Genomic DNA, 14,807 nt, shown 5'->3' with positions numbered 1-14,807 from the left:
TTTTTAGGGAGCTATCTTTATGCAATATTGCATTAAGCAAAAGTGTTTGGAACACAACCCATCCATAAAGCAGGGACCAGGTGCATCCACTGGTAAATTACATTGAGTACATGCGATTGTACAAGCCCAGACATATGAAAACATCATACATAAATCTAAGAGGTTGCATGACAGTAGTGAGTGTTCAAGAGATGGGGTCCCACAAATGTAAAACTCTCTTCCCATACAGAACATACAGGTAAATACAAAGAGGTATTACAAGTAATGTACTACAAACTCAGTTTCTTGTGAAGAACACCTATTGAGAAAATAATCATGGAACTTGGAAAACCACTTGTAATCAATTGCTTAACTTACTTGAAAAACATTATCGTCACATCTGTATTCTAATGCAGACTAAGCAATCTATAATCCGGTACATTTTGTACTAACACTCTCTACAGTGATCACTTATGTCTTTAAAAAGCTGTAATCAACATAGAATCATTCATATTACTGGAAAAAGAAACAACTGTTGAAGTGGGGAAAAACTGCTTCCAAGCTGAAGATACTGAAATTCTTAAACAGAAAGCAGGATGACACAAGGACACAGGCTCCATGCATTCTTGTTAATGCATTCTGGGCTTAATATCTCACCTGTATGAGTTAAAGGTATAAGAAGAGACTGAAAACCACTTAAAACAGATATAAGTAAATCATATTACTTGAAAAAGGTATATCTTTCTGAACAATATTTTTGTTTAGGGGCTTTTCATAAAAGCACAGAATGCACAAAGGGATTCAGAAAGCTCTGATGAGCCCTTCACAGAACTCAACACTGTACTCTATTGTGTCTATTTCTCTTTTAGATACAGTATGGTAGCCAAAACTGAACAACAATCTCAATGTAAGGCTTGATTCGAATGCCTTAAACATGAAGCCTCAAATTTTGATTGTCTTTTTTACTACTTCTATGCAGTGCTTTTTTGATCTTAAGCCATCCAAGATTATCACACCTGAATCTCTTTCCGCATCAACCTTTTCTAGCTCAGTAGAATTCTCATAGTTAAAACTCTTCACATTCTTACTCATGTTTAAAACTTTGCACTTATCAATATATAACACATTTGACACCTGTGAGCCCAGCTTATCAGTCTGTCTATGTAAGTTTGCAGCTGCAGATGTAAAATATCTGCAGTAGCACCATATCCAAGCTTAGCTTCAACTGTGATATCTTACAACACAGTCCATGATCAATGGCACTAATATTCATATGAGAGAGAGAGAGAGAGAGAGAGAGAGAGAGAGAGAGAGAGAGAGAGAGAGAGAGAGAGAGAACCAGTCCCAACTATGAATTTCTGCAGCACAACATTGATATTTAATCATTACTCATTGTTTATCATCAGTTAATCAATCTTCTAACATCAAAGTACAATTCCATTCAGGCAATGTAATTTAACATTTGCTTGTAATCTTTAATAAGGAGCTTAATCGAATGCTTTCTGAAAATCTAAATAAATGCCATCATCTATTTATTTTCATCACATGCTGTAGGTACTAAAAACCAAATTACTCAAGACTGTCACTCATCCATGAATAAATGCACTGAAAACCATGCTACAAACTGTCAAATTGTGATCCTTTATGTGATTTACAATTTTTTCCTAATTGAAGGTTTCCATAAGTTTACCAACTATGGACATCCAGTTGAATGACAATTATTTCTGGTTAAGGTACTTTTGTCTTTTTTGAATATGAGTGATATATATTGGCAAAGTTTCATCCTCATAAGTTTTCTATGGAGCAAGTGACTTAATAAAAAGAACAGTCAAGGATTTGATTATCTTATTTTTAGCTTCTTTCATTGTTCTCAGACCAAACTCTTCAGGGCCAACTGCTTCATTTAATTTCATTCTATCTAATGTTGACAGTATATCTTCCACTTGTGAGTCAATTTGTCACAAAATGTTCTCTCCTAGCACCTGTTCATACAGTAGATGTGGAACATCATCAGCTGGCATAAACCAGTCATCAAAGTTAGATATAGGAGAATTTTCCTGCATTTTCCTTGCTTACTACACAAATGCAAAAGTGTATGGCAGTTTTGTGCTAAAGCATATCTACTTGTATGGTTATTTTTTGTATGAACAATAAACGCAAGCTATCTAATACACCCATATCTTTCCTTTGATTTTCCTGCACTGCCACAACAGCATACTGCTGTCATACTACTGTTCCAAATATCTTAAGGGTGATAAAATAGAAATGACTGATCTACATTATGACAACACACGGTGGGTGGCAATGGCCTACACAAGCTTTAATATTTATGTTGCATTATTTTTCAAGGCATTTTTGAAAGCATGAATCATTATAATATACCAACCACAATGTATGAAACACACACACACACACATATATGTATATATATATATATATATATATATATATATATATATATATATATATATATATATATATATATATATAATATAAGGACCCAATGGATTGGTAGCCCACCGCCGCTCTTCTGTGTTTGGTGAACAACTTAACAAGAAGAGCATCAAGGCGTTCTGGGTGAAACCTTGGGGTTTTATAATTTCCCTGGGGATAGGGGAGAAAGAATACTTCCCACGTATTCCCTGCGTGTCGTAGAAGGCGACTAAAAGGGAAGGGAGCGGGGGGCTGGAAATCCTCCCCTCTCAGTTTTTTTTTTCAATTTTCCAAAAGAAGGAACAGAGAAGGGGGCCAGGTGAGGATGTTCCCTCAAAGGTCCAGTCCTCTGTTCTTAACGCTACCTTGCTAACGCGGGAAATGGCGAATAGTATAAAAAACAAAAATATATATATATATATATATATATATATATATATATATATATTTATCGAGGATGTAAGGCATGTGTACGTGTAGGAAGAGAGGAAAGTGATTGGTTCTCAGTGAATGTAGGTTTGCGGCAGGGGTGTGTGATGTCTCCATGGTTGTTTAATTTGTTTATGGATGGGGTTGTTAGGGAGGTAAATGCAAGAGTCCTGGAAAGAGGGGCAAGTATGAAGTCTGTTGGGGATGAGAGAGCTTGGGAAGTGAGTCAGTTGTTGTTCGCTGATGATACAGGGCTGGTGGTTGATTCATGTGAGAAACTGCAGAAGCTGGTGACTGAGTTTGGTAAAGTGTGTGGAAGAAGAAAGTTAAGAGTAAATGTGAATAAGAGCAAGGTTATTAGGTACAGTAGGGTTGAGGGTCAAGTCAATTGGGAGGTGAGTTTGAATGGAGAAAAACTGGAGGAAGTGAATGTTTTAGATATCTGGGAGTGGATCTGTCAGCGGATGGAACCATGGAAGCGGAAGTGGATCATAGGGTGGGGGAGGGGGCGAAAATTTTGGGAGCCTTGAAAAATGTGTGGAAGTCGAGAACATTATCTCGGAAAGCAAAAATGGGTATGTTTGAAGGAATAGTGGTTCCAACAATGTTGTATGGTTGCGAGGCATGGGCTATGGATAGAGTTGTGCGCAGGAGGATGGATGTGCTGGAAATGAGATGTTTGAGGACAATGTGTGGTGTGAGGTGGTTTGATCGAGTAAGTAACGTAAGGGTAAGAGAGATGTGTGGAAATAAAAAGAGCGTGGTTGAGAGAGCAGAAGAGGGTGTTTTGAAATGGTTTGGGCACATGGAGAGAATGAGTGAGGAAAGATTGACCAAGAGGATATATGTGTCGGAGGTGGAGGGAACGAGGAGAAGAGGGAGACCAAATTGGAGGTGGAAAGATGGAGTGAAAAAGATTTTGTGTGATCGGGGCCTGAACATGCAGGAGGGTGAAAGGAGGGCAAGGAATAGAGTGAATTGGAGCGATGTGGTATACAGGGTTTGACGTGCTGTCAGTGGATTGAATCAAGGCATGTGAAGCGTCTGGGGTAAACCATGGAAAGCTGTGTAGGTATGTATATTTGCGTGTGTGGACGTGTGTATGTACATGTGTATGGGGGGGGGGTTGGGCCATTTCTTTCGTCTGTTTCCTCGCGCTACCTCGCAAACGCGGGAGACAGCGACAAAGTATAAAAAAAAAAAAAAAAAAAAATATATATATATATATATATATATATATACATATATATATATATATATATTTTTTTTTTTTTTTTTTGCTTTGTCGCTGTCTCCCGCGTTTGCGAGGTAGCGCAAGGAAACAGACGAAAGAAATGGCCCAACCCACCCCCATGCACATGTATATACATACGTCCACACACGCAAATATACATACCTACACAGCTTTCCATGGTTTACCCCAGACGCTTCACATGCCTTGATTCAATCCACTGACAGCACGTCAAACCCGGTATACCACATCGCTCCAATTCACTCTATTCCTTGCCCTCCTTTCACCCTCCTGCATGTTCAGGCCCCGATCACACAAAATCTTTTTCACTCCATCTTTCCACATCCAATTTGGTCTCCCTCTTCTCCTCGTTCCCTCCACCTCCGACACATATATCCTCTTGGTCAATCTTTCCTCACTCATTCTCTCCATGTGACCAAACCATTTCAAAACACCCTCTTCTGCTCTCTCAACCACGCTCTTTTTATTTCCACACATCTCTCTTACCCTTACGTTACTTACTCGATCAAACCACCTCACACCACACATTATCCTCAAACATCTCATTTCCAGCACATCCATCCTCCTGCGCACAACTCTATCCATACTCCACGCCTCGCAACCATAAAACATTGTTGGAACCACTATTCCTTCAAACATACCCATTTTTGCTTTCCGAGATAATGTTCTCGACTTCCACACATTCTTCAAGGCTCCCAGAATTTTCGCCCCCTCCCCGACCCTATGATCCACTTCCGCTTCCATGTTTCCATCCGCTGCCAGATCCACTCCCAGATATCTAAAACACTTCACTTCCTCCAGTTTTTCTCCATTCAAACTCACCTCCCAATTGACTTGACCCTCAACCCTACTGTACCTAATAACCTTGCTCTTATTCACATTTACTCTTAACTTTTTTCTTTCACACACTTTACCAAACTCAGTCACCAGCTTCTGCAGTTTCTCACATGAATCAGCCACCAGCACTGTATCATCAGCGAACAACAACTGACTCACTTCCCAAGTTCTCTCATCCCCAACAGACTTCATACTTGCCCCTCTTTCCAAAACTCTTGCATTCACCTCCCTAACAACCCCATCCATAAACAAATTAAACAACCATGGAGACATCACACACCCCTGCCGCAAACCTACATTCACTGAGAACCAATCACTTTCCTCTCTTCCTACATGTACACATGCCTTACATCCTCGATAAAAACTTTTCACTGCTTCTAACAACTTGCCTCCCACACCATATATTCTTAATACCTTCCACAGAGCATCTCTATCAACTCTATCATATGCCTTCTCCAGATCCATAAATGCTACATACAAATCCATTTGCTTTTCTAAGTATTTCTCACATACATTCCTCAAAGCAAACACCTGATCCACACATCCTCTACCACTTCTGAAACCACACTGCTCTTCCCCAATCTGATGCTCTGTACATGCCTTCACCCTCTCAATCAATACCCTCCCATATAATTTACCAGGAATACTCAACAAACTTATACCTCTGTAATTTGAGCACTCACTCTTATCCCCTTTGCCTTTGTACAATGGCACTATGCACGCATTCCGCCAATCCTCAGGCACCTCACCATGAGTCATACATACATTAAATAACCTTACCAACCAGTCAATAATACAGTCACCCCCTTTTTTAATAGATTCCACTGCAATACCATCCAAACCTGCTGCCTTGCCAGCTTTCATCTTCCGCAAAGCTTTTACTACCTATTCTCTGTTTTTTTTTTTTTTTTTTTTTTTTTTTTTTTTTTTTATACTTTGTCGCTGTCTCCCGCGTTTGCGAGGTAGCGCAAGGAAACAGACGAAAGAAATGGCCCAACCCCCCCCCCATACACATGTACATACACACGTCCACACACGCAAATATACATACCTACACAGCTTTCCATGGTTTACCCCAGACGCTTCACATGCCTTGCTTCAATCCACTGACAGCACGTCAACCCCTGTATACCACATGACTCCAATTCACTCTATTTCTTGCCCTCCTTTCACCCTCCTGCATGTTCAGGCCCCGATCACACAAAATCTTTTTCACTCCATCTTTCCACCTCCAATTTGGTCTCCCTCTTCTCCTCGTTCCCTCCACCTCCGACACATATATCCTCTTGGTCAATCTCTCCTCACTCATTCTCTCCATGTGCCCAAACCATTTCAAAACACCCTCTTCTGCTCTCTCAACCACGCTCTTTTTATTTCCACACATCTCTCTTACCCTTACGTTACTTACTCGATCAAACCACCTCACACCACACATTGTCCTCAAACATCTCATTTCCAGCACATCCATCCTCCTGCGCACATCTCTATCCATAGCCCACGCCTCGCAACCATACAACATTGTTGGAACCACTATTCCCTCAAACATACCCATTTTTGCTTTCCGAGATAATGTTCTCGACTTCCACACATTTTTCAAGGCTCCCAAAATTTTCGCCCCCTCCCCCACCCTATGATCCACTTCCGCTTCCATGGTTCCATCCGCTGACAGATCCACTCCCAGATATCTAAAACACTTCACTTCCTCCAGTTTTTCTCCATTCAAACTCACCTCCCAATTGACTTGACCCTCACCCCTACTGTACCTAATAACCTTGCTCTTATTCACATTTACTCTCAACTTTCTTCTTCCACACACTTTACCAAACTCAGTCACCAGCTTCTGCAGTTTCTCACATGAATCAGCCACCAGCGCTGTATCATCAGCGAACAACAACTGACTCACTTCCCAAGCTCTCTCATCCCCAACAGACTTCATACTTGCCCCTCTTTCCAGGACTCTTGCATTTACCTCCCTTACAACCCCATCCATAAACAAATTAAACAACCATGGAGACATCACACACCCCTGCCGCAAACCTACATTCACTGAGAACCAATCACTTTCCTCTCTTCCTACACGTACACATGCCTTACATCCTCGATAAAAACTTTTCACTGCTTCTAACAACTTGCCTCCCACACCATATATTCTTAATACCTTCCACAGAGCATCCCTATCAACTCTATCATATGCCTTCTCCAGATCCATAAATGCTACATACAAATCCATTTGCTTTTCTAAGTATTTCTCACCTACATTCTTCAAAGCAAACACCTGATCCACACATCCTCTACCACTTCTGAAACCGCACTGCTCTTCCCCAATCTGATGCTCTGTACATGCCTTCACCCTCTCAATCAATACCCTCCCATATAATTTACCAGGAATACTCAACAAACTTATACCTCTGTAATTTGAGCACTCACTCTTATCCCCTTTGCCTTTGTACAATGGCACTATGCACGCATTCCGCCAATCCTCAGGCACCTCACCATGAGTCATACATACATTAAATAACCTTACCAACCAGTCAACAATACAGTCACCCCCTTTTTTTATAAATTCCACTGCAATACCATCCAAACCTGCTGCTTTGCCGGCTTTCATCTTCCGCAAAGCTTTTACTACCTCTTCTCTGTTTACCAAATCATTTTCCCTAACCCTCTCACTTTGCACACCACCTCGACCAAAACACCCTATATCTGCCACTCTGTCATCAGACACATTCAACAAACCTTCAAAATACTCATTCCATCTCCTTCTCACATCACCGCTACTTGTTATCACCTCCCCATTTACGCCCTTCACTGAAGTTCCCATTTGCTCCCTTGTCTTACGCACCCTATTTACCTCCTTCCAGAACATCTTTTTATTCTCCCTAAAATTTACTGATAGTCTCTCACCCCAACTCTCATTTGCCCTTTTTTTCACCTCTTGCACCTTTCTCTTGACCTCCTGTCTCTTTCTTTTATACTTCTCCCACTCAATTGCATTTTTTCCCTGCAAAAATCGTCCAAATGCCTCTCTCTTCTCTTTCACTAATACTCTTACTTCTTCATCCCACCACTCACTACCCTTTCTAAACAGCCCACCTCCCACTCTTCTCATGCCACAAGCATCTTTTGCGCAATCCATCACTGATTCCCTAAATACATCCCATTCCTCCCCCACTCCCCTTACTTCCATTGTTCTCACCTTTTTCCATTCTGTACACAGTCTCTCCTGGTACTTCCCCACACAGGTCTCCTTCCCAAGCTCACTTACTCTCACCACCTTCTTCACCCCAACATTCACTCCTCTTTTCTGAAAACCCATACTAATCTTCACCTTAGCCTCCACAAGATAATGATCAGACATCCCTCCAGTTGCACCTCTCAGCACATTAACATCCAAAAGTCTCTCTTTCGCACGCCTGTCAATTAACACGTAATCCAATAACGCTCTCTGGCCATCTCTCCTACTTACATAGGTATACTTATGTATATCTCGCTTTTTAAACCAGGTATTCCCAATCATCAGTCCTTTTTCAGCACATAAATCTACAAGCTCTTCACCATTTCCATTTACAACACTGAACACCCCATGCATACCAATTATTCCCTCAACTGCCACATTACTCACCTTTGCATTCAAATCACCCATCACTATAACCCGGTCTCGTGCATCAAAACCGCTAACACACTCATTTAGCTGCTCCCAAAACACTTGCCTCTCATGATCTTTCTTCTCATGCCCAGGTGCATATGCACCAATAATCACCCACCTCTCTCCATCAACTTTCAATTTTACCCATATTAATCGAGAATTTACTTTCTTACATTCTATCACATACTCCCACAACTCCTGTTTCAGGAGTATTGCTACTCCTTCCCTTGCTCTTGTCCTCTCACTAACCCCTGACTTCACTCCCCAGACATTTCCAAACCACTCTTCCCCTTTACCCTTGAGCTTCGTTTCACTCAGAGCCAAAACATCCAGGTCCCTTTCCTCAAACATACTACCTATCTCTCCTTTTTTCACATCTTGGTTACATCCACACACATTTAGGCACCCCACTCTGAGCCTTCGAGGAGGATGATCACTCCCCGCGTGACTCCTTCTTCTGTTTCCCATTTTAGAAAGTTAATACAAGGAGGGGAGGATTTCCGGCCCCCCGCTCCCGTCCCCTCTAGTCGCTTTCTACGACACGCGAGGAATACGTGGGAAGTATTCTTTCACCCCTATCCCCAGGGATAATATACATACATATATACATATACACACACACACACACACACATACGCACATACACACACACACACACACACATACATATATATACATATGAAAAATGTAAGAAACAATTTAGAAAACAAACTTTTAGCTTGAAATGAATGAAAAAAAATGAATGTCACATAATGGTTCAACCTCTGGCTATGGAAAAGGAAATGTACAATTTATTCACACAAACGTCAATAGCAGTTCTCATCAATTTCACCACTGTGTCAATAAGCTTCAATGTCTAAGCTACATTTTTCTCCAACTTCACTATTTTCTTGTCAAAAACACCATGCATGAAAACTATCACTCCATTAACACAACTATAAAACATTTACTTCCCCTTTAAAAGTTCTGGGGAAGTCTGTCTCGATACACTGCGGCGAGGCGACGCGACTTCAACCTCTGGCCCGAGTCTGCTCCACTTCTTGAGTCACCACAATGAAGAGCTCTTTATCTTTGTTTTTTAATTCTTCTCGAAGGTAATTTATCAACTCTTGTTCCTTACCAATTATTTCTGGTGTTTCTAACTTTGAATCTAAGTTGTAGTATATGCCTCTGATGTTGCCTCTGTTTACCAAATCATTTTCCATAACCCTCTCACTTTGCACACCACCTCGACCAAAACACCCTATATCTGCCACTCTATCATCAAACACATTCAACAAACCTTCAAAATACTCACTCCATCTCCTTCTCACATCACCACTACTTGTTATCACCTCCCCATTTGTGCCCTTCACTGAAGTTCCCATTTTCTCCCTTGTCTTACGCACTTTATTTACCTCCTTCCAGAACATCCTTTTATTCTCCCTAAAATTTAATGATACTCTCTCACCCCAACTCTCATTTGCCCTCTTTTTCACCTCTTGCACCTTTCTCTTGACCTCCTGTCTCTTTCTTTTATACATCTCCCACTCAATTGCATTTTTTCCCTGCAAAAATTGTCCAAATGCCTCTCTCTTCTTTTTCACTAATAATCTTACTTCTTCATCCCACCACTCACTACCCTTTCTAATCAACCCACCTCCCACTCTTCTCATGCCACAAGCATCTTTTGCGCAATCCATCACTGATTCCCTAAATACATCCCATTCCTCCCCCACTCCCCTTACTTCCATTGTTCTCACCTTTTTCCATTCTGTACTCAGTCTCTCCTGGTACTTCCTCACACAAGTCTCCTTCCCAAGCTCACTTACTCTCACCACCCTCTTCACCCCAACATTCACTCTTCTTTTCTGAAAACCCATACAAATCTTCACCTTAGCCTCCACAAGATAATGATCAGACATCCATCCAGTTGCACCTCTCTGCACATTAACATTCAAAAGTCTCTCTTTCGCGCGCCTGTCAATTAACACGTAATCCAATAACGCTCTCTGGCCATCTCTCATACTTACATACGTATACTTATGTATATCTCGCTTTTTAAACCATATATATATATATATATATATATATATATATATATATATATATATATATATATATTTTTTTTTTTTTTCTTTTTTTTTTCCAGAAGGAACGGTGAAGGGGGCCAGATGAGGATATTTTCTCAAAGGCCCAGTCCTCTGTTCTTAACGCTACCTTGCTAACGCGGGAAATGGTGAATAGTATGAAAGAAAGAAAGAAATATATATATATATATATATATATATATATATATATATATATATATATATATATATATATATATTATCCCTGGGGATAGGGGAGAAAGAATACTTCCCACGTATTCCCTGCATGTCGTAGAAGGCGACTAAAAGGGGAGGGAGCGGGGGGCTGGAAATCCTCCCCTCTTGTTTTTTCAAATCTTTTTTTTTTCAATTTTCCAAAAGAAGGAACAGAGAAAGGGGCTACGTGAGGATATTCCCTCAAAGGCCCAGTCCTCTGTTCTTAACGCTACCTCGCTAACGCGGGATATGGCGAATAGTACGAAAGAAAAAGAAAAAGATATATATATATATATATATATATATATACAGCGCTGGTGGCTGATTCATGTGAGAAACTGCAGAAGCTGGTGACTGAGTTTGGTAAAGTGTGTGGAAGTAGAAAGTTAAGAGTAAATGTGAATAAGAGCAAGGTTATTAGGTACAGTAGGGTTGAGGGTCAAGTCAATTGGGAGGTGAGTTTGAATGGAGAAAAACTGGAGGAAGTGAAGTGTTTTAGATATCTGGGAGTGGATCTGGCAGCGGATGGAAACATGGAAGCGGAAGTGGATCATAGGGTGGGGGAGGGGGCGAAAATTCTGGGGGCCTTGAAGAATGTGTGGAAGTCGAGAACATTATCTCGGAAAGCAAAAATGGGTATGTTTGAAGGAATAGTGGTTCCAACAATGTTGTATGGTTGCGAGGCGTGGGCTATGGATAGAGTTGTGCGCAGGAGGATGGATGTGCTGGAAATGAGATGTTTGAGGACAATATGTGGTGTGAGGTGGTTTGATCGAGTGAGTAACATAAGGGTAAGAGAGATGTGTGGAAATAAAAAGAGCGTGGTTGAGAGAGCAGAAGAGGGTGTTTTGAAGTGGTTTGGGCATATGGAGAGAATGAGTGAGGAAAGATTGACCAAGAGGATATATGTGTCGGAGGTGGAGGGAACGAGGAGAAGAGGGAGACCAAATTGGAGGTGGAGAGATGGAGTGAAAAAGATTTTGTGTGATCGGGGCCTGAACATGCAGGAGGGTGAAAGGAGGGCAAGGAATAGAGTGAATTGGAGCGATGTGGTATACCGGGGTTGACGTGCTGTCGGTGGATTGAATCAAGGCATGTGAAGCGTCTGGGGTAAACCATGGAAAGCTGTGTAGGTATGTATATTTGCGTGTGTGGACGTATGTATACACATGTGTATGGGGGGGGTTGGGCCATTTCTTTCGTCTGTTTCCTTGCGCTACCTCGCAAACACGGGAGACAGCGACAAAGTATAAAAAAAAAAAAAAAAAAAATATATATATATATATATATATATATATATATATATATATATATTACTTTTTGTTTTATTATACTTTGTCGCTGTCTCCCACATTAGCAAGGTAGCACAAGGAAAAAAGATGAAAGAATGGCTCAAACGACCCATATACACATGTATATACATACACGTCCCCACAGCGCATATACATACCTATACATTTCAATGTTTCAAACTTTCTTTCAAACTATTCGCCATTTCCCGCATTAGCGAGGTAGCGTTAAGAACAGAGGACTGGGCCTTGAAGGAATACCCTCACCTGGCCCAATTCTCTGTTCCTTCTTTTGGAAAATTAAAAAAATAAAAAAATAAAAAACGAGAGGGGAGGATTTCCAGCCCCCCGCTCCCTCCCCTTTTAGTCGCCTTCTACGACACGCAGGGAATACGTGGGAAGTATTCTTTCTCCCCTATCCCCAGGGAATACTAACTATTCAGTGTAAAAACCTGGATTATAAAATACATGGAAAATAAACCATGTCAGATGCTGTCCACCCTGCTGTACAGATGAAAGCATGAGTCACATAATTATGATATACAGAAATAGGTTTAACAGTGTGGAATCACTAAAGATTGAATGTTACCATACATCTAGTGATATGGCAGCAAAACCATGCCAATTCTCCTCTAGGTTCTTTCAGTCTTCTTCACATCAGTACACTGATACTCCACTGTTGTCTACAATTCTTCAATTACTTGGATTGCTTCACATCTATGTCACAAGAAATGAAATAGAATATATTCTGTAATCTAATACACTTTCATTAAAACCTATGCACATATCGATCCTTCAATTTCTCCCGTGATGAAAATGCAATATAAGCAGCAGATATGCCAAGTCCAATTAGTCCTCCCATGGCACACTTCTTTAGACCAGCTGTTGATTTATAAAGGAGTCCAGTCAGGGTTGCAGCACCCAGGGTATTCATTTCATCTTCATGGCTACCGCGGGCATAGTAAATGAGGCAACCCAGGCCGGAGTACATAAATGCAATAGCTCCAAGTGTATTGGCTGAGGCAGAACCACGCTTCATTATATAGTTCAGTAATTGTGTTCGTCTAATTTTCCCTGTGTGACCTGCAGCTGCTGTTTCTTGAATGCCACCATACAACCCTTGTGCTCCGCCAAGGCCAGCACCAATCAAACATGATCCTCCAATCTGTGAGAAAGCAAGCTCAAAACGTCCACGTTTCTGTGAAGCTCCTTCTAAGGCAATAAATTCTGGCTGTGTGGTCTGAAGGTATGCAGGGTCAAAGTTTAGATATGGCGATATATATGTATACATTTCAATGTATACATATATATACATTATTTATCGATTCATTTCTTATACTTTGATGCTGTCTCCCGTATTAGAGAGGTAGCGCAAGGAAACAGATGAAAGAGTGGTCCAACCCACCCACATAGATATGTATACACATACACGTTCACACAAGCACATATACATACCTATACATTTCAACATATACATACATACACAGACATATAGATATATACATATGTACATAATTCATACTTGCTGCCTTTATCCATTCCCGACGCCACCCCGTCACACATGAAATGATACCCCCCTCCCCCCGCACGTGTACGAAGTAGCACTAAGAAAAGACAACAAAGGCCACATTCGTTTACACTCAGTCTCTAGCTGTCATGTATATTGCACTGAAACCAAAGCTCCCTTTCCACATCCAGGCCCAAAAAAATTTTCCATGGTCTACCCCAGATGCTTCACATGCCCTGGTTCAATTCAATGACAGCACATCAACCCCGGTTTACATCATTCCAATCACTCTATTCCTTGCATGCCTTTCACCCTCCTGCATGTTTAGGCCCCAATCGCTCAAAATCTTTTTTACTTCATCCTTCCACCTCCAATTTGGTCTCCCACTTCTCATTCCCTCCACCTCTGACACATATATCCTCTTTGTCAATCTTTCCTTACTCATTCTCTCCATGTGACCAAACCATTTCAATACACCCTCTTCTGCTCTCTTAACCACACTCTGTTTATTACCAAACATCTCTCTTACCCTTTCATTACTTAGCTGATCAAACTACCTCACACCACATACTGCCCTTAAACATCTCATTTCCAACACATCCACCCTCCTCCACACGACCCTATCTATAGCCCACGTCTCGCAACCATATAACATTGTTGGCACCACCATTCCTTCAAACATACCCATTTTTGCTTTCCGAGAAAATGTTCTTGCCTTCCACACATTTTTCAATGCTCCCAGAAGTTTCGACCCCTCCCCCACCCTGTGTCTCGCCTCCGCTTCCATGGCTCCATCCACTGCAAAATCCACTCCCAGATATCTAAAACACTTCATTTCCTCCAGTTTTTCTCCATTCAAACTTACCTTCCAAATGACCTGTCCCTCAATTGTACTGTACCTAATAACCTTGCTCTTATTCACATTTACTCTCATTCTTCTTTCACACAATTTACCAAACTCAGTCACCAGCTTCTGCAGTTTCTCACCCAAATCAGCCACCAGTGCTGTAACATCAGCGAACAACTGACTCACTTCCCAAGCTCTCTCATCTATAACAGACTGCATACATGCCCCTCTCTCCAAAACTCTTCCATTCACCTCTCTAACAACCCAATCCATAAACAACTTAAGCAACCATGGAGAGATCAC

General features: G+C 41.1%; 2 protein-coding genes across 2 annotated transcripts in view; both read right to left on the bottom strand.

Moving 5' to 3' along the window:
- The window catches only part of Cadps (calcium-dependent secretion activator 1), a 1,554,015-nt gene that overhangs the window by 740,060 nt on the left and 799,148 nt on the right, over positions 1 to 14,807 (bottom strand). The window lies entirely within an intron of this gene.
- Positions 12,581 to 13,463, bottom strand: LOC139750943 (mitochondrial import inner membrane translocase subunit Tim23-like). Its single transcript, XM_071665866.1, has one exon. It carries the CDS (start codon positions 13,439 to 13,441, stop codon positions 12,920 to 12,922), a length of 522 nt encoding a protein of 173 aa, XP_071521967.1. The 5' UTR covers positions 13,442 to 13,463; the 3' UTR covers positions 12,581 to 12,919.

The sequence above is a fragment of the Panulirus ornatus genome, chromosome 10 (genome assembly GCF_036320965.1).
Source record: "Panulirus ornatus isolate Po-2019 chromosome 10, ASM3632096v1, whole genome shotgun sequence".
Classification (NCBI taxonomy): Eukaryota; Metazoa; Arthropoda; class Malacostraca; order Decapoda; family Palinuridae; genus Panulirus; species Panulirus ornatus.
The sequence above is the reverse complement of the archived record's forward strand: the minus strand, read 5'-3'. Positions and strand labels throughout refer to the sequence as shown.

What these genes read in the sequence shown, in the direction of transcription:
- LOC139750943 (XM_071665866.1), bottom strand. Translation starts at nt 13,441, where the DNA reads ATGTATACATATATATCGCCATATCTAAACTTTGACCCTGCATACCTT.